This window comes from Gordionus sp. m RMFG-2023, chromosome 3, assembly GCF_954871325.1.
Source record: "Gordionus sp. m RMFG-2023 chromosome 3, tfGorSpeb1-WG-v2, whole genome shotgun sequence".
Lineage (NCBI taxonomy): Eukaryota > Metazoa > Nematomorpha > Gordioida > Chordodea > Parachordodidae > Gordionus > Gordionus sp. m RMFG-2023.
The window spans coordinates 34,241,956-34,268,751 of NC_088777.1; the positions used below are offsets into that span (position 1 = coordinate 34,241,956).

The 26,796-nt window shown below is 27.4% G+C and overlaps 1 protein-coding gene across 1 annotated transcript; it reads left to right on the plus strand.

The window, feature by feature from the left end:
* Positions 1-12,366: 12,366 nt before the first annotated feature.
* Positions 12,367-19,284, plus strand: LOC135926379 (uncharacterized). Its single transcript, XM_065462235.1, has 7 exons — positions 12,367-12,497; positions 12,629-12,922; positions 12,968-13,086; positions 14,063-14,139; positions 14,985-15,045; positions 18,349-18,438; positions 19,124-19,284. Exons 1-7 carry the CDS (start codon positions 12,403-12,405, stop codon positions 19,207-19,209), a joined length of 822 nt encoding a protein of 273 aa, XP_065318307.1. The 5' UTR covers positions 12,367-12,402; the 3' UTR covers positions 19,210-19,284.
* The last annotated feature ends 7,512 nt before the right edge of the window (positions 19,285-26,796 follow it).

Sequence of the window (26,796 nt, forward strand, 5' to 3'; positions counted from 1 at the left end):
AAGCTCCGGGGCCTGATGACATAACGGCTGAGTATCTGAAAATTGCACCTAAGACTGTCTCTTCTTTCCTTTTGACCCTTTTTAACAAAATATGGGAATGTGGGAAAACTCCGGTGGAATGGAATGAATCATTTTTATGTAATTTCCCCAAAATTGAGAATCCACGGAATTTCACAGATTATCGTGCCGTGGCTCTGACATCTTGTGTATCTAAAATATTTATGACGTTATTAAAAAATAAAATTGTGAAATCGAAGCCCCATCTTTTCCCCAAATACATTTGTGCTTATAGGCCGAATAAAAACATACTAGAACCAATATTAGCCTTGAAAATAATAATGCAGAAATGTTATAAATACAAAATATCATCCTATTATACTTTCATCGACTTTAGTAGAGCTTTCGATAATGTTAATCACGGAGCTCTTTGGGAAACGCTAGCTGAATGTGGAATAGAACCTCAAATAATTCTCATCTTAAAAAACCACTACTCTAAATTAGCAGCGTGTTTTAGAATAAACGATAAAATATCTCCCTGCTTTAGAATTAAAAAAGGAGTAAAACAGGGGTGTACTCTATCACCATTACTATTTAACATGATAATAAATAAAGTTATAAGAGAAGCACTAGGGGCAGCTGATCTTGTTGATCTAAGTTCCGATAAGTCCATATCGTTTGTTAACAGAATAATATCTTATGCTGATGACATTGTTGTAATCTCCAAGAGCATTGATGAAATCAAAAACTTATTATACTTACTAGAGACCCTAAGTCAAAGAGTTGGACTCGAAATAAATTTCAAAAAAACTGTTATTCTCCCTCCACAAATGCTCCACCAATGGACAATCTTACTTTTGGAGGAAAAATAATTAAGGTTGTAGATAAAATTAGATATTTGGGTATAACACTAGACAATAAAGGTAGTGGTAAAGAGGAATTGTCTATAAGAATACAAAAGGCGAAGGGAACCTTCTACAAGTATATGAAAATTTGGAAAACAAAAGAGATCTCTGTTTTTACCAGACTGAAGTTATTCAACTCGACAATTGTTCCGATTCTATTATATGGTGGGGAAATTTGGGAAGCAAATAAAACGGAAATGAGACGATTACAATCATTTATAAATAATTGTCTACGTATAATTAATGGCATTTTCTATCCAAGAGTCATATCAAACTGTAGAGTTACATGAATATGTGCACAAAGGTAAACTTTATTAATACTATTAATACTATTTATTCCATTTCACACTTCTATTATATACATTTTTTATACGTCCAAATTAGAATATAAACGAAATACAAAAGAGGAAAATAATATTAAAAAAGTAAGGTTACGCCGTTTATAAAATAAAATTAGATTATAACAAATAACAAAAAATTAGATTATAAAAAATTCAAAAACAAAAAGAATTCAAAAACAAAAAGTATATAACGCAACATTCTCCCTCTTCTGATAATTTCATCGGAGAAGTCATAGAGAGTTTGTTGTCCAAGTGGTTTATCATTTTGGTAATCAAGTTGTATCACAAATCATCATAACGTTGGCTTGTCCCAATCGTTGGTTTGATCAATTCGATTTTGCACGTTGGTTTGTTTGATCACAAGCTTGATATCCATATCGTAAATTGTCTCCATTAATCATAGCTTGTTTGATAGTACTCAATTGTTATTATCATTTTTCCGAAATTGTTATTATCATAAATAAGTTGCGAATAAGAAATAATAGTTCATCATAAGAATAAATGAAGAATGATAAATCAATAAGATTGTTATATTTTTAGCGTTTTAATTTTTTGCGTTTTAATATAAGCGTTTTAATATTTAATTTAGTTTATGCAATTTAACATTTATTTTATATTTTAAGTTACATAGTCTTTTAAATAAGCAGGTTTTTTTTTAATTCGCACAGGTCTAAAGAGAGGTGTTATATCGTTATTATCAGTAATTTTTATATTTTTGTCCATACTTCCCTCCTTAAAAGAATCCTTAGAGTCATAGTTAATAATTGTGTTAAAACAGTTTCTAATTCTTATTTGATCTAAATGTCTCCTCAAAATACCTTTCTCAGTCTTAATTTGGAACATCATATCACTTTCTTTATGTGTGATCATACCTTTGCACCATTTATCATCACCTTGTATTTTATACCAAACAAAATCTCCTACATTAAAAGTTCTATTTCGTGGTAAAGTAACGTTTATTTTATTCTCCTTCTCCTCCATCGGTTTTAATAAGTCCCATTTAATTCTAATATCTCGATTAAACATTCTCTGTGATGGTGTAACTCCTGTAGTATCATTACGCGTATTCCTGTAATTAAGTAAAAATTTGCTAAGTGCGATATCTGGGTCTATTTTAATATTCCTTTTCATATGTGTTTTGAACGTTCTAACCATGCGTTCAACCTGGCCATTGGATTGCTGGTGATAAGCAGATGTAAGCACATGTTTAATACCAAAATTGTTGCAAAATTTTTCAAAATCGTTACTCGTAAAGTTAGTGCCGTTATCAGTAACTATAGTTTCAGGTATTCCGTATAGCGAAATAGTTTTAAAGATTTCTTTTAAAGTAACATCTGTCGTAATATTTTTAACAGGAATAATAATAGGAAATTTGCTGTAGGCATCGACTATTATCAACCAATTTTTTGTGAAAAACGGACCCGCATAATCTATATGTATCCTTTCAAACGGTTTGGTTGCCGAAACCCATGGTTTTTGTATCTTTATAGGATTATCATGATATATATTACAATCGTCACAACTTTTCACTTCCATAACGATATCATTATTTATACCAGGCCACCACATGTAATCTTTGGCTAAGGATTTGATTTTTCCTGCTCCCAAGTGACCTTCATGTAATGACTGTAGTATAGTTTTTCTCATAGAAGACGGAATTATGATTTTATTGCTTTTGTAAAGACATTTCTTAATTATACTTAATTCCAATTCAATGTTTTATAAATATTATTCATTATAGGTCTGTTGTTATTAATATCATTTATGACTTGTTTTAATTCCGTATCTTTCAAAGTTTCATCACGAATTTGATCAAAGTTAATAGGTAAATCCTCATATTCATTTATTATGGTTACATCTTCAATAGTTTCATCTCGACATTCTTGTGGTAATCTTGAAAGGCAATCAGGAACAACATTATATTTACCGGCTTTATATTTTATATTAAATCATATCCTCCTAATGTAATATTCCACTTCTGGAGTCTTAACGACATAGTGCTATTATCCTTAAGACCCTTGGTGAAGATGTGAACTAGAGGCTTATGGTCAGTAATAATTGTAAATTTTGTGCCGATTAAATATTCCTGAAATCTCTTTATAGCGAACATTATAGCGAGAGCCTCACGCTCAATATTGGTATAGTTCATTTCAGACTTTAATAAAGTTCTCGACGCGAAAGCTATAGGTTTTTCTTTACCATCTTTTTCAATATGAAATAGTACAGCTCCTAAACCACATTTTGATGCGTCAGTGGCTATCCCTATAGGTAATTCAGGGTTAAAATATGTCAAAGCAGGTGGAAGACTAATTAACTTCTTTAGATCATTAAAACTTTTAGAGTGTTTTAGGTTCCAAGCCCATTTTTCTTTATTGACAATCTTATAAAGAGGATCGGCAATTTCCGCAAAATTGTTCAAAAATTTTCTATAGTAGCCAGCCATTCCCAGAAATGTTGATAATTCAGCAGCTGATTTTGGTTCTGGCATATTAATTATTGCTTCAATTTTGTCGTGATTAGCATGAATCCCCTTAGCGTCAATATCATGACCCAGGAACCTCACTTTGTTTTTAAAGAACACACTTTTATTAAAGTTAGGTATTAGCCCAAACGATGATATTCTATCAAACACTTTTTTTATGTTGTTTAGGTGGGCTTCATCGTTTTTTCCAGTTATAAGTAAATCATCAATATAAAATATAACGTCATCCATGTCACCGAAGATTTGATCCATAATCTGTTGAAAAATTGCAGATGAGGTCTTAAGCCCAAAAGGAAGTCTAGTAAATTGGTAATATCCCTTATGCGTAGATATGGTTAAAATATTTCTGCAACTTTTATCAATTGGAATCTGTAAGAAAGCATTTTTAAAGTCAATCTTCGTAAATTTCTTTCCTTCCGAAAGTTTAGCAATTAGATCATTAATTCGTGGTAGAGGGTATCTAAAGTCTTCTAGAGCTGGGTTTACAGTATCCTTAAAATCAACGCAAAGCCTATGCTCCCATCTTCTTTGTAGACCGCGGTAACAGGACTTGCCCATCGGACATCATTCACCGGCTCAATTATTTTATCATGTATCCATTTTTTGAGTTCATTACTAACAAGAACAATTTTTGAATAAGGAATACGTCTAGGCGGTATAATTTTAGGTTGGGCATCACTTCTTAAATGTAACTTGACACTTGCTTTGTTGATTGGCCCATTAGTTAATTTCGATTCACACTCTTTAATCAATTTTTTTATTTCATCTTCATAATTAGTGTCAATATTTGCTATAAATTTATTTAAAATATTTTTGAAAGTATTGATCCACGTACGTCCCAACAAGGCATTTTTACTTGATTCAACGACTACCGCTTGTAAATATTTGGAAATACCATCATAAGTCACTTTAACTTGAGTAGTTCCTATGATTTTGATTAATTTCCCATCATAAGCAGTGAGTTGTAGCTCGGATTTCTTAAGATCTCTAATACCAAGTTTTTTAGCCAGACCATGAGGTATGATAGTGTATTTGGATCCAGTGTCCACTTGCATACAAGTAACAATGTCGTTCACTTTTAAAGTAGTCATAAAAGCGTTATTTTTGTCATTAATCATATCGCCAGATAAATTGTTGACATTAAAATCATTATCATCTTTGTTCTTTGTAGAGTCGCCTTTTTCTTCAATAATTTCTTCAATATTCATGTTGTAATCATTATTGTATTGTATTTGCTTTCTATTATTTTCGTCGCCACTTCTATAATTATTTGAGTTGTTGTTATATTGTATTTGCTTTCTCTGATTATTATCATTACCTCTATAATTATTTGAGTTGTTGTTATATTGTATTTGCTTTCTCTGATTATTATCATTACCTCTATAATTATTTGAATTGTTGTAATAAGATTGGTAATTGTTACGATTGTATTGGATTTGTTTTCTTTGATTATTATCATACCATGTATTATTTCTACCATAATTCGATTGATTATTATTATTATAGCGATAATTGTTATAGTTATAATTGTTATAATTATCGTGGTATCGCGAATTATTATTACCATAATTGTATCTAAAATTATTATTGTAATTCCCATTTCTATATCTATTATCATAATTATTTCTAAAATTATTTCTAAAATTATTATCATTTCTACTGCAAAAATTTTTATCTTTATCGGACTTTATATCCTTATTTATATAACTTATATCATTATCCTTCGACTTAATATTACTAGAATCCAATTTCACCCCTAATTCCACCATCTGATTCAATGTAAGGTCAAAATTTTTGGAGAATTTGTATTTAATCTTATCGTTTAAGGAAGATGTCCGTAATTTCTCTTTTAATCTACTATCGTCCAAAAAATTACATTTCTTATGAAGTTTCGATACTCTAATGTACCACAGCATAAAACTCTCTGATGAGTTTTGTTGAAGAAGATTAAATTTATTAATTAAAGTATTTAAATTTAGCGCTGGTAAAAGATAGGTTAACTTTTTAATCACAATTTTAAGATCTAAAATATCGGTATCAGAACAAATTGCCTTAATGTCGTCAAAAACTTCGTCTGATAAATTATTAAGCAAAGTATTAATTTTAATAGAGTCCGATAATGTACTGGTCGAAAAGTAATTTAATATTCTGTCTAAATAAATTTCAGTAAGAGGACCCACTAACTTAGGGATCTTATGTGTAAATTCTTGTTTAATTTCCATATTTAATTAATAAGACACATAAATAAGCAATTATAACATTTATTATTTTATTAATTCAAGTTTTGGTATAACTATTTATGTTTTAACGAATATACAAATTAATTCAATGAAATCACTATCGCTGTAAATATAGTGTTTCCCGTTTAATAATTCAAAGCAATTTATCATGTCTCTTAAATTCATAAATTCAAACAGCACATCCTCCGTACCGTTTATCCTAGAAAAGTTGACATCGCAATTATAAGTTAAATCAAATAAAATATCGTAGATGGAAATTTGATGGGGTACATTTAGTACTTTGAAGGCGAACATAATTGATGAAAATAATTTTGAAATGACTTACCCTTTTTTTATCCATCTTATATAGAATTGTTTGTACCATTTTATAATTTTTTTTATTAACCATATTTACAAAGGGAAAAAAATTTTATTTTTAAAAAAAAATTTCCATGAGGCGAGTTTCTTTTGCCAAAACTGGAGCACCATGTAGAGTTACATGAATATGTGCACAAAAGTAAACTTTATTAATACTATTAATACTATTTTTTCCATTTCACACTTCTATTATATACATTTTTTATACGTCCAAATTAGAATATAAACGAAATACAAAAAAGTAAAATAATATTAAAAAAGTAAGGTTACGCCGTTTATAAAATAAAATTAGATTATAACAAATAACAAAAAATTAGATTATAAAAAATTCAAAAACAAAAAGAATTCAAAAACAAAAAGTATATAACGCAACACAAACCAAAATCTCTGGAAAAAATCTAATCATCGCCAATTAATATCACTGTAAAAAAAACGCCGTATACAGTTCCTAGCTCATATAATAAGGAACTCTGACCACAATTTGGCTCATGACGCGATAGCATGGATGTACACACATAAAGGAAAACAATACACAAAATATAAATCCTTATGGTACTATAAAACCATAAAGGATATAATGGATTTAAATATTAATATGAAACAATTCATAAAACTTAATAACAATAAGAGTTCCATCAAAAAACTTTTCCGCATTAAAAAAAGTTATCTCAAATGAAACCGTATTTTGAAGTTCTTTGCTCATATATCATTATCTAAAGGTTCCCAATCAACAATTATTCAACTTTTTGGAAGTATTCTATAATTTTCTTACCAAAACTTGTATTAAATTTGTAAAATTATTAAATTAAAAATGATCCACCGCCCACCCTTAAAGTAATTAAATTATTTTGTAGTTTTTGGGTATAGGCTTTTTCTTTGTCCCAATCCTTTTAAATTAAAGCCTATAGAGGTTTAAGCGACATTTTTCGAAATGGTGTGCCTACAAGTACGTGCGGCTTGCCCACAAACGTGTGGAGGGCTCCTCATATTTTTACTTTTATACCCGAATTAAATTGTTCCAATTAGATGGAAATGAGGAAAACCTAGCGTAGCTCTGTTGAATCTTCAACGCTAGAGGGCAAAAGCGCTATATATCACGTATCACGTAATTATACCCTTAATTTTTACTTTTCATTTTATAATTTAACCTTGTCTTATAAATTTGTGATTTATATATTCTAATTTCTAGATATAAAAATGTATATATATTATTAACATTTTATGAGAAATTTTAGTTATAATTAATTTTTAGAATAAAATTATATAGCTCACCGTAACCCTAGTTATCTTTCTATAACAAATAAATTTTAATAAAATTATTTTTTTATTTTAAAAATTCTTCCCAAATTATACTTTCTTCAAAAAGAAATTGCCCTAAGAATCTAGATGCGCAATTTGGTCAAAAACATAAAAAAATTCAAATTAAATAAATATGATATGCTTCGACAATTCATCAATTAAAATTTTTAATATTTCCTTAACTTTATGGATATTTTATTCTACTGTCTGGTGTCAAAAGAGCTTTTATTTTATGATTTTAATCATAGCTGATAATTGAAAGAGTAGGAGTATATAATTTGTCAAATTTAATATTCATATATATATTAATTAACCCTCAATATTGGAATCGATTCCAGTTACTTGCAGCTGAATATGGAAAAGGAACCAACACGGGGATTGAAATCTTTTAAAGAAAAATAGAACCCAAATAAAACGAAGCATTTATATATATTTTTTAAATCGATGGTAATTATTACATCGTTTTTAAAGAATAATATTCATATTCATAGTAAAAAATTTATTTCATATATATCATAGATAATAATTTAAAAAATTGTAGTCTCCTGCCCCCTGCCCTAACCAATAATTTTTTAAGCAATACATCACTGCATAGAACAATTTCCAATCAGCAAGATAATGTAGTTAATTCACAACATAAAAATTATAAATTTCAAATCATTATTTAATATATATTTTTTCCCGCCAATTAAAAACATATACAAATTCAACCATTATCCTTGGTAAAATAATATTTTTAAATTTAAAATAGATTCACCAATGTATATCCTAAAAATATCAAAATTATTTAAGATACAAACTTGGCTTCAAACAATTCAATAAAATTTTAGGTAAAATAATATTTTAAAATCAAATTATGATATTTAAAATAGATTCATCACTGTATATCCTGAAAATATCAAAATTATTCAAGATACAAACTTGGCTTCAAACAATTTAATAAAATTAAAGGTAAAATAATATTTTTAAATAAAATTATATGATATTTAAAATAGATTCACCACTGTATATCCTGAAAATAAAATCATTGGTTTTGTGAAAATTGTTAAATTTATTTTTATATTCATTTTATATTTTAATTATTAAATGATTATAAATATTTATGTATTTATTAGAATTACAGTTGTAAATGAAATTTTATTGAATAAAATTATTTTAATTGAATTTGTTGACTTGATTTTATCTCATTTTTTGAGTTATGTTAGAATTAAAGCATTTTTGAGGGATAATAATATTTTTTCCTATACAATACCCTAAATAATTATTTCTAGTAATTTTAATTTCTTTTTCTTCATTAAATTAACTGAAATATAATTTTAATATAAAAGCACTTTTTAAATTCTAATTTATTATAAAAGTCAAATTTCAAATATTTTTGCCTAAAAAACTTAAAACAAGAGTAATATAAAAGTAGGAATAATTTGAAATTAGGATCATTATTTTCAATAGAATAATATCAGCTGTCTATTTTAAACCATGACACAATTTTAGGTATGTATCTATTATTTAAAAATAAAATAAGAATCTCTGAAGATTTGAAATGATAAGAAAGAATTTCAGTTAGATCCCAAATAATATAAAAGTAGGAAAAATTTGAAATTATAAATGGGAATGACTAAAATACGCGTCCCCAAAAACTACGCGTCCCTACGCGTCCCTACGCGTCCCCGGTCAAAACGATTTATTTTTATTAATATTAATAGGAAATCTTATTAAGCTTTATAAGATGAGTTAGAAAATGTTTTTTTTAATTTAAAAAAAATACGGTAACTATATAAAATTTACAAAAATTTATTTTTTTAAAAAATAAACTACGCGTCCCTACGCGTCCCCGGTCAAAATACAGTTTTTTTTAAAAAATCAAAACGGATTCATATTTAGCTCATTAAAAGAATACAGAATATGTAAATATTATATTTTAAACTATTTTATAACTTAGTGATTTTTTCAAAAAACACTTTTTTTTTCAAAAACACTACGCGTCCCCGGTCAAAAAACCTATTTTTTTAAAAAATAATAGCAGATTCATGTTTAACTTTTTAAGGAGATTCAGAAAATGGTATTAATTTTTTTTAAAAAAAATTTAAAAAAATTTTTTTTTTGGCTAAACTACGCGTCCCTAGGCGTCCCCGGTCAAAATATAGTTTTTTTAAAAAAATCAAAACGGATTCATATTTAGCTCATTAAAAGAATACAGAATATGTAAATATTATATATTAAACTATTTTATAACTTAGCGATTTTTTTCAAAAAACACTTTTTTTTTCAAAAACACTACGCGTCCCCGGTCAAAAAACCTTTTTTTTAAAAAATAAAAGCAGATTCATGTTTAGCTTTTCAAGGAGATTCAGAAAATGGTATTAATAAAAAAATTTTAAAAAAAAAAATTTTTCGAAAAATTTTTTTTTGGCTAAACTACGCGTCCCCTCCCAAAATACAGTTTTTTTTAAAAAATCAAAACGGATTCATATTTAGCTCATTAAAAGAATACAGAATATGTAAATATTATATTTTAAACTATTTTATAACTTAGTGATTTTTTCAAAAAACACTTCTTTTTTTCAAAAACACTACGCGTCCCCGGTCAAAAAACCTTTTTTTTTAAAAAATAATAGCAGATTCATGTTTAACTTTTTAAGGAGTTTCATTTTTTTTGGCTAAACTACGCGTCCCTACGCGTCCCCGGTCAAAATACAGTTTTTTTAAAAAAATCAAAACGGATTCATATTTAGCTCATTAAAAGAATACAGAATATGTAAATATTATATATTAAACTATTTTATAACAGTGATTTTTTCAAAAAACACTTCTTTTTTTCAAAAACACTACGCGTCCCCGGTCAAAAAACCTTTTTTTAAAAAAATAAAAGCAGATTCATGTTTAGCTTTTCAAGGAGATTCAGAAAATGGTATTAATAAAAAAAATTTAAAAAAAAAATTTTTCGAAAAATTTTTTTTTTGGCTAAACTACGCGTCCCCGGCCAAAATACAGTTTTTTTTAAAAAATCAAAACGGATTCATATTTAGCTCATTAAAAGAATACAGAATATGTAAATATTATATTTTAAACTATTTTATAACTTAGTGATTTTTTCAAAAAACACTTTTTTCGAAAACACTACGCGTCCCCGGTCAAAAAACCTTTTTTTTAAAAAAAATAAAAGCAGATAGGGGACGCGTAGTGTTTTCGAAAAAAGTGTTTTTTGAAAAAATCACTAAGTTATAAAATAGTTTAAAATAGTTTAAAATATAATATTTACATATTCTGTATTCTTTCAATGAGCTAAATATGAATCCGTTTTGATTTTTTAAAAAAACTGTATTTTGGCCGGGGACGCGTAGGGACGCGTAGTTTAGCCAAAAAAAAATGAATCTTCTTAAAAAGTTAAACATGAATCTGCTATTATTTTTTTAAAAAAAAGGTTTTTTGACCGGGGACGCGTAGTGTTTTTGAAAAAAAAAGTGTTTTTTGAAAAAATCACTAAGTTATAAAATAGTTTAAAATATAATATTTACATATTCTGTATTCTTTTAATGAGCTAAATATGAATCCGTTTTGATTTTTTAAAAAAATTTTGGACGCGTAGTATTTATAAATTTTTGTAAATTTTATATAGTTATCGTATTTTTTTTAAATTAAAAAAAACATTTTCTAACTCATCTTATAAAGCTTAATAAGATTTCCTATTAATATTAATAAAAATTAATCGTTTTGACCGGGGACGCGTAGGGACGCGTAGTTTTTGGGGACGCGTATTTTAGTCATTCCCTTATAAATGAAGTAGCATATATTTTTAGAATAATATCAGCTGTCTATTTTAAACCATGACACAGTTTTAGGTATGTATCTGTTTTTTAAAAATAAAATAAGAATCTACTGAAGATTTGATATGATAAGAAAGAATTTCAGTTAGATCCCAAATAATATAAAAGTAGGAAAAATTTGAAATTATAAGTGAAGGATTATTAGAAAAATATCAGCTGTCTATTTTAAACCATATCACAGTTTTAGGTATGTATCTATTTTTTAAAAATAAAATAAGAATCTACTGAAGATTTGATATGATAAGAAAGAATTTCAGTTAGATCCCAAATAATATAAAAGTAGGAAAAATTTGAAATTATAAGTGAAGGATTATTAGAAAAATATCAGCTGTCTATTTTAAACCATGACACAGTTTTAGGTATGTATCTATTTTTTAAAAATAAAATAAGAATCTACTGAAGATTTAATATGATAAGAAAGAATTTCAGTTAGATCCCAAATAATATAAAAGTAGGAAAAATTTGAAATTATAAGTGAAGGGTTATTAGAAAAATATCAGCTGTCTATTTTAAACCATGACACAATTATAGGTATGTCTATTATTTAAAAATAAAATAAAGAATCTACTGAAGATTTGATATGATAAGGAAGATTTTCAGTTAGATCTCAAATAATGTAAAAGTAGGAAAAATTTGAAATTATAAGTGAAGGATCATATTTTTACTAGTATATCAGCTATCTCTTATACCATAACACAATATTAGGTATGTATCTATTATTTAAAGATAAAAAAGAATCTAGAAGATTTGATATCATAAGCAATTCATAGAAGAATTTTAGTTAGATCCCAATTCACAAGATATTATATATTATTAATTTTTACTCATTTAATTTTATATATGCTTATTATTTGATTTGGGTATACGCATTGTTCAAAATCTTAATAAGAATTAAACTTTGATTGATTGCTTTTGATTGAAAATCCATCATTTCTCCTTTTATATTATGATGAATCTATGAGGGAGATTTTATGTTATCCTAAAGATTTGTTGATAGATAATAACGGTAATTCACAATCTTTTGAGGAATTCAAGGCATTATCTTATGATAAGTAAAAGACTTGTTTTTATTTAAAATGTTAATTTTATATGTAAAATTATTTCAATCAATTTTAGCCCTTAGAGGGTATTTGAGACCACTTAAAAAATATGATTTCATATGTAACAAACTTCTTATTTTTAGGTTAAATGAACAACTGGAGTTTCAAAATTTTGAAGATGCTTACAATAAATATCTTAACACTTGTATAGAAAAAATAGAAGAATTAAAAAATCCAACTGCACTTGTTAATATTATTAATAAAAATGTTCACGAATTTATACCACAATACATTAAAAATTCAGAAATTCAAAATAATTTTGAAAATTTTCTTAGAACCAAGCTCTTTACATTAAAAAACAACACAAATCAAGATTTTGAAAAAAAACAAATTATTGACTTATTCCTTAAAAATTTTAACATTGGAGCAAAAATTAAGTGAATAACTATTTCTTTTATATCATATATTTAAAAATTTATAAGTGATGCCATTAATCAAGTATGCAATGAGAGACAGAAAGAAATCACTGATGCAATACTGCTATCCACTCATATATTATCTCCCAAAGAATATCTAGATAAATATGAAGCCAGAGACAAAAGTGCATCTTTGTCTTTAATGTTAATTTTAAATAATAATTAAAGTTTTTTGAAAACTTTTAATACAAATAAACATGAGATGGAAATTTCCTGCTACCCTCATAAGCTAATGACTTACCTTCTTTAAAGTTTTTACCTCCCCTACCTTCCTCTAAAAATTAATCCCCTCCTATCAAATAAAAATTAGCAAGAAAAGGATCAAAATTACCAAAATAAAAATTCCTCATGCTAAAGGTCTACAAGCCTATCCCTTTATAATTTTTTAGAAAATAAAAGTGGTCCGGCTCATTAAAATTTTATGAAAAGGTCTGCCCCTAGCCATTAAAGTTTTTTATTGACTCACATGAATTAGATGCTGGGAAAATTGAACTTTTTTTTAACAAGCTGGTAAATTTGTATATAAAAAATTATTGAGCCAGGTTGGATAATTTTTATATAAAAAATCAGGCAGGGCCTAGCAATTTGATTTATCAATTTTAATAGGCTAGCACTAACATTAATTTTGAATTATAACTTAATATTTTGATGTTAATTATTACTGTTTGAAATAAATGCAATATGCTTATTTCTTTGTGTTTTAAGAGATATCTTACTAAAATACTAAATCTATTAGTAATATAATAAATTTATAAAAAATTTAACAAGTTATTTATCATATAATACAATTACAAATACAATATGTTATAAGACAGTTTTTATAGTCAGAAATAGATATTCAAAGAGGAGAGATATAGAAATGCTATATTAGACATAGAAATTGAAAATTAATTGCAGGAAAATTCATATAAGAAAATTTAATAGGCTGGGTGCACTTTTTATAAATTTTGTTGAGCCAACAACTTGTGCAAAAATTTTAACCAGGCTTTGCAGATCTCTAACTGCAATGCTTAAATTTTATCAAATTAGATTTTTTAAATCTGATAAAAGATCTTTTAATCTCTCTGTATTCCTTTTTTAATGCATAATTTATTTTATTAGTTTTGGGGCAAATGGATTCTGTCTCCAACGATTTAACTTGCCTCCGATATTTGTTGAATGAGAAACCTACACCTACAGTCAAACACTTTATGAATGATTAATAACTTTTATTATATTATTTTTTAATTTGGGAAATGAATATTTAAATAAAACAAAAGTAATATTGATAAATTGGGTTGATTTAATAAATGAAAGAAAGAATATAAGGAAATGAGGAAAAATAAAAGAAAGTAAAAAAAGGAAAGGATCAATTACAGCATTTTTCCATTTAAGAAATCAGTGGTCCAGAATTGCATTGCTTCATTCAAAATTTTGAATTACCAACAAATATTAAGTTATTTTAAGGCTACTAGAAATTTAGGAGAGGCATATTTAGGCTATTATCTATAAATCTTGTTTTTGGTTACAGTTTGAGTGCTAATCTTTTATTTTATATATAATTTGTTTAGAAAACATTTGTTCACTTTCAAAGTGGATAGTGTTGTTAAATGGAGCCGATTTTTTAAAAACGGCTAGCTTAATATTTTATTAGGAAAAATATTATGCAAGCCTCAAGATGCTCATAGATGGCACAAAGGTTTGAACATCTATTGAAAAAATTTCAAAGACAATATTTTGGCGAAAATATTGTGCTAGCCTTTTATTAAACGGCTCGTTTTTTAAAAATCGGCTCATATCGAGCCGTTTAATAAAATTAAAAGAGAATAATATCCTATAACATCATGCCTTATTGCATCTATCAATTATTTACCAAAACGCCTACTCTGGAATAATTTAATAATAGTCTCATATATTTAATAAACTTTAGAATTAATTATATACATGAGTGTTTAATTTTCTTCGCTTCCATTTTGTTTTTATTAAATAATTCTCTTATATAAATTTATTAACGTATATTTTTTCTCTATCTCTTTATTTGTAGGTATTTGCCGTTATCCCGTTTAAGGAAAACCTTCCAACTGACGACATTCATAAAAGACCTGGTATATTTTTTTTAAACTGGAATGTTCCTAATTAAATTTTACCTTTAAAATAATCGAGCATGAAACTTTGTTATTTTTATTACACCTTCTATAGAAACCGAAAGGAGTTAAGTTTAGAAAAATAGTTCAAGTAATTTTTTTACATGTTACAAGATTGAATGAATGAATGCAATGACGAAAAAATTACAAATCAACCAGTGTTTCGGACGACCATCTTAAAAATGAGTGGGGCATGTTAGCTATTTTTGTTGTAAATTTTAATTAAAATTTTAGAGCCCACCCAGATTTAAAGATATACGCCTTCAAAATCGAAAATCGCGTAATGTGTGATTTCATTAAATCTTGTTTTTTAAAGAATACTTACGATAGAGTTACAAATTATATATCATTTTATAGCCCTTAAAATTTTACATTGGAAAATATCAAAAAAAATCCATTTTCAGTAAAGATAAAAAAGTAGCTTTGTTGAGAAGGGAATTTTTGGGTGTTGATATTCTTTAGGAATGTTTATTACCTATAATAACTGTTTAATCAAAAAATCCATAGCGTTTTTATAATTTTAATTAAATTTTTATTATTTCTATGAAAAATATTATATAAATGGCTTTATATTTAAAAATCATATAATATAATATATATAAAAAAAAAATATGTAGTATTGGTTTTGGAATGAAAAATGCATTGATATAACCAATATGATGTCCTGGGGCATTTATATGATTATTATTAGTTTGCTATATTTTAAAATAAACATATTTAAATATACAAATTATTAGTTAAAAAAAACCTCTTGTTTTTATCGTATTCACATCATTCTTAAAATATTTTATAATAAATCTTAAATATAACAAACTATTAAACGTAATAATTTTTATTATAAAATTTTTTATATGGAGCAAATTTCATCTTGTTATTAAACTTCTAAAATTTCATTATCAGAAATATCTTTTTCATGCAATTAACAGGATTTATAATTTCATTGGTTGGCATTTCAGAATCCTAAAATATAAATTATTAGATAGTTCTAATTTCATGTTATAATACTTGTGGTGATGTTTGTTTATTATTAGCATCTTACATTCCAAACATAATGAAAGCAGATAATTCTAATAGTAATTAGTTCAATGATAGAAATACAGCAAAAGAAAAATCAATATGAAACATGATTCAGAATGCTTACAAATATCCTCCACATTATCTTTCAACCAGAAATAATCTTCCACAAATTTGAGATGTTTGCTATTGATCATAGCAGCACCAGACCAGAACTATTTATAAAAATAGATTCATAATATTTATATATACTATTAATATAAACCTGATTTCTTGAATAGAGCATAATATTTGTTGAATTTAGATTTAATAGCAACAAATTTTTTCTTAATTTATTCATAATTAAGATCAAAATTTTTCCCATATGACTTTACTAGCTGCTGTATCTATATAGTTTAGGTCGCTGTTGCATCACAAATATCTATGTGGTTTAATATTTTCTATTAATTGGTATTCATTCGCCATATTTGTTGCAATAATTACACAAATTACATAAGTTTAATGATAAAAAGGTTAAAGTTTTACGAATCGTTAAATTTTTAATAATCACGTCATATGCACGAAATAGAAAAAATCATTTAGGCCAACAGTTCAATTTTCCATTAAAATGACTTCTTTTTTTTCGCTAGATTCGAGCAAATTGCGCGATTTAATATTTTGATATTTAGGACATAGCCTATAAGAAATAATAAGAAAATGTACATTTATATAAAATAATTATAAAAAGGTTTTATACAAATAAGAATAAAAATAAATTAATTTATCCTTGTTTCTTTATTTGATGCAATATGTTTTATTTTCATAGCGTCTGATAATTTTTTCTTTGTATTTATGAATATTGTGAACATTTCCTTTTAAAATATTAAATTTTTAGGGCATTCTTTTTGAGTTTGAGTATGATAATGAAATTTAATAACCTAAATTTTTTTGAATTAACTATAAATCTTATTCTTTTTATTTGTTAAATTTGTTATTTGACTTGAATAAGTTTAAAAGGATGAATTTTATATTATACTATGAAACAAAAAACAACAAATGGCCACTTTATAGAGGTCTTATACAAATGGACAAAAAATTAAAAAATGCCCACTTTTGAAAGCAGACATTGCCTAATTTATCAAGATATTTTAAGAAGTGGAATTTGATTGGGACTAAAATTTTGTTCAAATTAGGAAGTTGCACGAATTATTCATAGCTCAAATTAGACAGGGTTACTGTATATTGTCAGACCTACGTGGAGGTCTCAATGATGATATTTTAGAAGATATTATAATATTTCGCTTAAATATAATTTTTAAAATAGACATATAATATTTTATAATAATTATTTTATCACTGAACCCTTTTTTTAGAGGGAGGGTTCACAGCTGATATATAGCTTAAATACATGATACAAAAATATTTAATAGGGGTTACCACTTTTTGGAGGCCGATCCGATATCCCGATATTAAATTGATATCGCCGATTACCGATCCGATATCATATCTAATTTTGTATTCTGTAAAGATACCAATGGTTTTAATTTTAATATAATTTTTATTAGTATAACATCTATAATTTAACTATACCATAACTTATGTCATTTAAATATATTATACAGTTATAGTTTATATTCAATTCAATTGCAATTCTAAAAGTATATAAAATATTTTTATTGTTAAATCACTTTTATATAATATGTAATAACATTAATCTACATACATAATAAGTAATAAACAAATATATTTTGAAATAAATATTTAAAATAATATTTAACATTAATACATCGAAGATTTCTTTTTAGAAATACCAAAATTTCCAATTTATCAGAGGTCAGCCTGTGGGGATGGTAACTGTCAATATCACCAGCTTCACTAAAAACAGATTCTGAAGAGATTATCACACACTTTTATAAATAGAATGCGCAAAAAAATCAATATGGCAGTTTGTTTATTAATTAATTATTATTTGGATTTCGATTTTATTTATAAAAATAAATGATTTTAGATATAACTTTTTTTAAATTTTATAACATTTTATTTGTTAAAGACGCCATTTTATATCGGATCGGCAAATTTTATAATATTGGCCGATTGCCGAATTTTAAAATGGGTGAAATATCGGCCCGATCCAATCCTAGTACATCTCTAATTTAAAAGATGCATGAAAATTAGAGTGAGTTAGGAAAATAGTAAATTCAAAGAATGTATTGATTTATAAGAATAATCCATCAATGATTTTTTTAATTTCTACTTTAAAAAATTATTCAGATTTAAACCAACTTAAGACTATCAATGCTACTGAAAAATCTTCAAAAAAGAAAAACGATAACCACTTGAGCATCATTTACGAAGAAAATTGTAATTATAAAAAACAAAAGAAAGGAATTTTTTTAAGAAAAATGGAAAGAATAAAATAATTGAAATAGGGATATTATAAAAGAAAAGGAAAAGATGAATAAGAATAGTAAGAAAGAACTAGATAAAAAAAAAAGTCTAATTAATGAATTCTAGATGATTTCAAAAATGGATAGTTAGAATGAATAATTGAGAAGATAGATATTAATAAATAAGAAAAATAACAGAGTGAATTAAACGATAAAGAATAAAAGAAAAGATAAATTATAATAAATTAAAAGAAGTGAAGAGATGATTAGAAAAGAAAGAAATACGGGAAAGTAAAATTGAAATTTTTTATTTGAAAAATATATAACCAAATAATTTTGAAAGTAATTAGGAAAATATTTATATAAATATACAAAAAAATTTTTAAATTTGTTTCTAAACCTTAAACATAAATATCTCAGTTTAAAAAAATGTGATATTCTACTCCAACCAATAAACTAATTACTTGTTTCTTGTATGATTGAAAAGGATAACAATTAAATGCTACCTACTAAATTATATCATAAAATAAAAAAAATTGATAATAACTATGTTAGATTTTATGCAAGTTTTATGATGTATCGTCAACATATTTTTTAAAATAGAGTTATTATATATAAAAATAAATCTTAATTATTTTTTATTTTGAAAATATTAAAAGCTTCGCACGGTAGCAATAATACAACTACTTTATTAGCCTCTTACAACAATAAATCATTGGCTAATACTCAAAACGAGGAAAGCTAAGAACAATTATAATTTTTATTATAAATGATGAGCGGGGATATTTATTATAACTTTATATATGTTCCTTATATATAAGTATTATATCAATAAAAATAAGAAATGTATAATTTCTTTCTTTTAACAATATGTGATATATTTTATTGGTTTGGAAACATTTTACACAACACTTTATCATGATATACTTAAAACTGAATTTATATGTTATATTTCGATAATATCTAACTTTTTGACTCCCTTTTAAATTTCAATATTTTAAAAAAATTTTAATTAATTTTTTGAAAATTTTTTTTATTGAAAAATAACGAATATTTTTATTTTCATAAGTATTATCTTTAGTGTTGATTTAATGTGAGTAATAGAACCTTTTGTATGAGAGCATTTATTGCAAGATGGCGCAAATGTCTGACTTTTGAGTATCTGCAATATAATGAATGGTGGCCTTAACTATCGACCTGAATCTTGCATAAACTGCAGATGTGTGGGGTGACTATATTTGTGTTGAAATATGGAGGCCAATTGAGATCCGTAGTTCTTCTAGGGAGATAAGTGCCCAGATTCTTACTTAATTATCATCTATCTAATAACAACCAATTAGACAATTTAATTTATACTCTTTATTAGATCAAACAGTATATCACAAATATAAAATATAGGCAATTACTTTTAAAAATGTGAAAAAATCTGAAATTCCATATTTATACACATCAATGACCTAGCATATTTCTCTGAGAGGTAATAGTTTTCCCCATTACGCCTTGGAAATATATAGTCTTATGCTTGTGCATGCCTTTATGACCCCCCTTTAAAAATTTATAAAACGTCAGGTGAGAACATTGTCATAGGGATTTAATTCCATAATGTCAACGCAATTTGTTGTTCTGGTGGCACCATTTAACGTATAATTGTGCTCCAAAATTTTGCATTATAAATGAGCTGCAAAATTATTTAGTTGCCTTATAATTTATAACAAAAAATATATTTCTTGTCTTCATATATAGGTCTTCTCAATAGGAAATAAGCTCAGAGAAGCCATTTTCTGCAAATATTTCTGTCAATGTTTTAAATGCATTTCCAGATCATCCGCTGGGACATATGCATGATTCGATAAGCACTTGCTTTACAATGAAGTTATCTTTAGTTTCAGAGACTTCTTTTAGTCCCAAATCATTTGTTATTATATTCACGCTTTACTTAAGATGGGAATTGTATTTTTCGGTACCTCTTCAAAATCCACCAATATCTTCCCCGGAAGTGGGGCTGGTGATAACTGTTTTGCCTCTCAAAATATTGAATTTTATCTAATAAAATATATTATATGTTTATGTTTATCATCCTTGCATATAACTCATTCGCTTATTCAAATCAACAAATCTTATCAATAAAGTCCGCCGCTACTTCGAATTAGGGATACACTGTTTATATTAAAAAAAATTAATTTGAAACATCTAATAAAAGGAAAATATTTTTTAAAATATAGCATCTTTAACACATATAAACTAATCCCTATCATTGTAATGCAACATAATTTTAAGCTAACTACTAATGAGATCCATAAGCTTTGTATATTTTACATATCTTGTCCAAAAATATCGTTATCCTGGCCGTATTTCGATTTCCATTTTAATTTCTTCGCGTATCCTTGTCTTTTTCTTTACATCTCGCATTCCTTTTTTAAAAAATCTTGTTCCATTTTTTTTAATATTCAGTTATTTTATTCCATTTTTTATAAAAAAAATCTACTTTTTCTTTTAATTTTTATTTTAATCCTATAATTTTGAGATTACAATATATATCATGTTAAGGACCATAATATACATAAGCAAAATCTAAGTAATACAAATTTTAAATTCTATTTTTATCTTTAAAAAAACTGTTGAATAATGTAATAATCATTCATGCCAAAAAATAATTTATGGTCACCGCCCAATAAAATAAAGCATTTAATATATTTTGACTTATAATGTATATATGTATTCAGTTACATCTTATATATCATCTTTATTAACGATTACTTTTACCAAATGTCAAAAATATTTCCTATCACAAATTACATTAAATAAACCTGTAATTCTTAATTCAAACAGGTATTTTATTAACCGGCAAAAATTTAAATATATAATTAAAGGAAACTTTATATCATCCACTTCCCAAAAGATTTACCAATTTCAAAATCACAAAAATCTTTATATAAAAATCAACCAATCCTTCATGTACAACTGTGCTGGATTTGTATATATTTTTGATACTGAATTTATATTTAGTTTTCTTTTGAGGTCAATAAGGTCCATGATGGTTTAGTATAAATTCTAAGTCTAAGATATTTTCTTTATCTTTATTCAGCAATCAAAGTTCTACAAAATATATTGGTTAATGATGCCTACTACCTTAAGGTATTACCTATCAAATTTGTATTTTGTTTATTTTTCATTTGGATAGGCACTACCAAATATATTTAGAATATATATTTGAAAAATCGTGATTTTTGGAAAGCGGCTATGGCCTAGTCGGCAAGAGCGTTTCTTACCAATCCGATGGTTATGGGTTCGAATCCCAGCAATGATCATTTTTTTTCTTCTTAAACTAGCTTGGTGGTTCCGTCCTTGGGGGGATCATATATAGGAGGCTGGACTCGACCACGTGTTTCCATTATAATATATATGTTAAATAATAAGCGTCTTATTACATTTTAATATATTTTGTTATTTGGCAGTATGTATCAAATAAAATTGTAAAATCACGATTTGCTTACTATTGCCTTTGGTAGTAAGCATCATTATCCAAATATATTCATATAAACATATGTTTTTTCTTTAACAAAAAATTGTTCTTTATACATCCATAAAAAGATAAATAATAACAATCAATCGCAAAATGAAAAAATAAAATGTTCATGGTTTGAAATAAATCTCACTTAAGTTATAACAAAAAATGTCAATTTTAACGAAAATATAAAACGATAATATAAATTGATTTTTTAAGTTAAGAAACAACAAAAAAGATTTAACAAAATATATGAATTTCAAAGATAAAAAAATAAAAAGATTTTGTTATTGCCTTTAACATTTTTAAACGATTATATCTAACATTCCACCCTCTAATAAACCCCGCCTAGGTTCTCCTCGGACATAAAAAAACGTTCTATTTTCTTGATCTTGTACACAAGTTGTTCTCTTTGCTTAGGGGTTTGCTTGCTTGTCCATTTTGTCCAAACGTTAACGTTGTCATTGTAGTCATCCTTCCATAGTAAGTATCCTATATGTTCTCGTTATATATTATTAATCTTTGTTATCGTATAAGCACAATTTGAAAGGGGGCATATTTTTCGAAAGTGGATTATTCAAACGCATATTTGCAATTGCGCATAATCGAAGATTGGAGGGGGTATCTCAGAGTATCCGGGAGAAGGGATTGCGAACAAGTAGAGAGAAAATTTACTGGGAGTAAGTTGTTATTCAGGACACGGAATAACTGAGTAGAAGTGCTGCCACTGGATAAGAATATATTGGATTTGAAAATATGGTGAAACCACAGCGGTGGTATAATCTTTTGTAGAGATCATCGTAAATTTTTACCATCAGTTTGTTGATAATCTTGCTGAAGTGGAGCGTCGTTGTGCAAGTTGTTGAAAACGGGAGTGAGATTTGAGGGGGAGACGATCAAGGTGCTACGTTTGAATGTCTGAAGAGGAAAATTGGGGAAGAATCAATTTTGGTATGTTTTAACAATGAGTTGGAAGTGGTCTTGGCGGTACCGGTGTTGTTTTCTCGAGATTATTCCGGAATGCTGAAACAAGGTATTCGGTGATCGAACAAGAGTCCTTGACGGTAATTTTTGGGTTGATTTAATGCAGAAAATATTTGATTGGGCGGCGGTTTGTGGTGTAAACGGATCACAAGCAATTGATATATTTGTTTAAAAAATATAACAGAGTTGATGATATCTCTGAGGTTACAGAGATGGTTGTTGGTAGGGAGTTTTGATTTAATATGAAATATCGAAGAGGGCCAGAGAATTATTTGCTGGACATATGGCGGACAAAGGTGTGCTGGTGAGGGAAGAGATGATTATGATGAGAGAAAAGGTAGCCCGGTGAACTGGGAAGAAATATGCGTGGCGATGATGAAAGATAGAGATTTGAATCAAATAAAGGAATGCATAATGGGGTGTCGGCCATGGTGAGATGAAAATAAAGGGTACAAGAGCGTGGGAAAACAATTAACTGTATTGGAAAATTGTGTAGTGCGGGGGAATAGAAAGGTAGTTCCTAATAGGCTGTGAGAATCTGTGATGGTCATGTTGCATGCTGAACATCAGGAAGTTGAACGGATAAAACAATATGACCGCTAATATGCGTAATGGCCGGGAATTAATGAAGAAATTGAGAGGCTGGCTTGGCAATGTGTATTGTGCAATACCTAGGCCAGTATACCAACGAAGATTTCAAAGAACTTGACCGAAAGCATCGGGGTCTTGGGTGAGAATACATGTGAACTTTTTTGAGTTTGAAAGGAAAGAATATTTTCTCATGGTAGATGCATACTTCAAATGGGTGGAGTTTGAAAATGTGGGTGTATTGACAATGAAAATTGTGGTCAGAAATTCGAAAAATTTATGAGCAAAATTCGGAGTGGCAAAGGTAATCGTATCCAATGGGGCGGCCTTTAATAGTGAAGGGTTCTAGAAGTTTGTGTGGAAAATGGGGCGAAACATGTGCTGGCGCCACCTTATCATCCGAGCTCCAATGGACAGGCAGAGCGGATGGTTGGATTGATGAAGAATTGGTTAAGGAAGGCCAGGTATGTAAAAGGAGAAATATGGGTGTCTGTGGCGTATTATAATGATAGGTGGGGAGAAAAAATGTCTCCATCATAAAATGAATTATGACGTAGATCTAGAATTGGATTGCCTTGAAGCCGGATAGTCAAGAAAAAGAACGAGTGGATAATGGTACTGTAAAGTTTAATGTGGGACAGATAGTGTGGGCAAGAGTGTATGGCGGAGAAAAGAAGTGGCAGTCGGGAGTGGTAATTAAAAGTATTTGGAAAAGATTGAGTAGAATACGGTTTCAAGATGGGAAGGTGGGTGAACGGCATGAAAATCAAGTGCGTAGAGGAGTAAACATGAGACAACAATGATGTTGGAGCAAGAAGGCAGGAGAACAACAGAAGACTTAAAATATTTTAATGAGGTCTAGGTCACGAGAATGGGCGTCCCAAAATGGGAAAAAAGAGTGTGTGGGTTTACATGAGAATTTTATCAAGTCCAATGTGGATCGGGTCAAAAAAAGGGGGAAGTTGAGTTTGAATTGTTTTTTTTAGTATAGTAAAATAAAAAGAAAAGTTATGTAAAATAAGTGGAAAAAAAATGGATGCAAAGAGGAAAATAATTTTACAGAGGAAGAATTTATCATTATACCGGTTCTGAAAGTAAAGCCACTGTGAAGTAGAAAGAAGGATGGAATGGTTTAAATACTGAATGGCGTATTATGAGGATGAGGGATACTGATGACCAAGATCGAGCTTGCGTTAGAATAGAAGAGTGTTGAAATTGAAAAGAATGTGCGTGGGAATGAATGAGATTTTTTTTAATCTTGTAGAAATGTTATAATATTATTGTTAAAAAAAATAAATGGTATGGTTGATATTTATAAAATAAAATAGTAGTAATAGAAATTTTAAAAAACAACTAAATGAGGTCAAGAAAAATTGTTGTTTTATTTTTGTTAAAAGTAAGTAATGAAATAAATCATAATGTTTTGGATAAATAAATATCATTAAGTTTTTGTAAGTAAACAGTAAAGTAAAAAAAGATGGAAAATAGAAATAGTGTCAAGAGTAACATGTAAGAAGCTGAATTAAAATCAAAACGATTAATGATATAACGGAAAGTTTTTGGTAGAAAGTGATAGAAGAAATAGGAATAAATAAGATATTTGTGTTATAAAAGTTTTGCATAAAGGAAAATTTTTATAATTAAATTGAATTCTAATGTCCATAGTTACCAAGTATGTATATTTTTTTTGTTTTTCTTGGTAGAATAATAACATGGGGAGAAGGAAGAAGGGTAAAAAAAAGAGATTATTGGAAGAAAATAGATATTTGATATTATCGTTTAAATCGTGCGCAGATATGTGGAGGAACGCATTTGACCCGGACCACCTTTATCAGTTGGTTTATGGAGCCGTTGGCTAGTGAGTGGAGATCGTTGGCCAGGAAGATGCTTTAGGGTTACTAGCAGTCCGAGTGCGGCAGCGATCTAAAAGTTAACACAAAGAAGCAAGAAGAGAGGCCCAGTATATAAATGTGTGTTATGGATGCGGGATGGAGGGACACTTTCGACGATGGTGTTCCAGGGAGCATTATGGAAGACCGACAATGCAAGCGCGGAATATGGAAGTGGAAACAACAAAAAGTAGAAGCCCTGATCCAGGAACCACTTCACCTTTCTTACGATCTTTGAGGGTGGGGAAGCAAAAGTATCAGAAGCTAGGCATCGGTTAAAGGGAGAAAATGTCGTGATTAAAGATGAATATTTTAGTGTAATCATTATTTGTAAGCATTTTTAAGTTATAGTTATATTTTTAGATTTATAAAATTTAGTTTTTATACAATAACGATGTTTTGCGATTTATGAGTTATTTTTATTTTATAATTATGATTTTTCAACTTATGCTGGGGGATTTGTAATTTAAAAAAAATGTATTTATAACTTATTATTTTTTTGGATAATTTTTTTACAATTAGTAGCTACTCTATATTAGAGAAGTGGATTGTAATGTAAAATAATTCATTTTATTTTATTTTCTCTTTAATTTTATTATTGAAATATTGTTAAATATAAGTATCAATTTTATTAATGGATTTTTTATTGTAGAAGACTTAAGGCTAGAAACGTTATACTATATTATATTTATAATATTAAATTGATGTTTGAAAAGTTATATACATTGATTTTTATTTAATATTAAATTGATGTTAATTTTGTATATATACCAAGATGATAATGATTATTTCCACCTTTTGTTTTTTTGATTTTAGTCGAAAATAAAATCATCATTCCTCCTTAATTATTCAATACAATCGCACACAATTTATTCTACCATTCTATATTATTTATAATAAAGGATTATTGAAATTATTGCGGCGCAACAATATGTTTGGGTCCAACTTCCGAAAATTGCCGTTTGCACATCTGATTTAAACTTTCTATTGATCGTATAAATATATTAAAAATATCACTACGCTTACAAAAAAATATATTATTTTATTTAGTGGGCAAGTGATATTTTCTTTTTATTTACAATAAAGCTGTGAATTTGACCAAGGAGGCTGGTTCTGCTATTAGGTTCTCTATCAACCCTGAGAAATCTGAATTCATCCCTATCAATTTAATCGAACCAAATTCAAACAACTTCAAACTGACCACCCTTGATGTACTATTTCATTTAGGTGCTCCCGTGGTGGTAACTTAGCAATATCTTCCTTCCTTCGGTCACACTTATTGAGTTGGCTAATTTATTTTTCCTTCTCCCCTACTATAGAGCCTTTTTCCTCTTGAAATATTTTTTCAATATTCCTCGTATCCTAT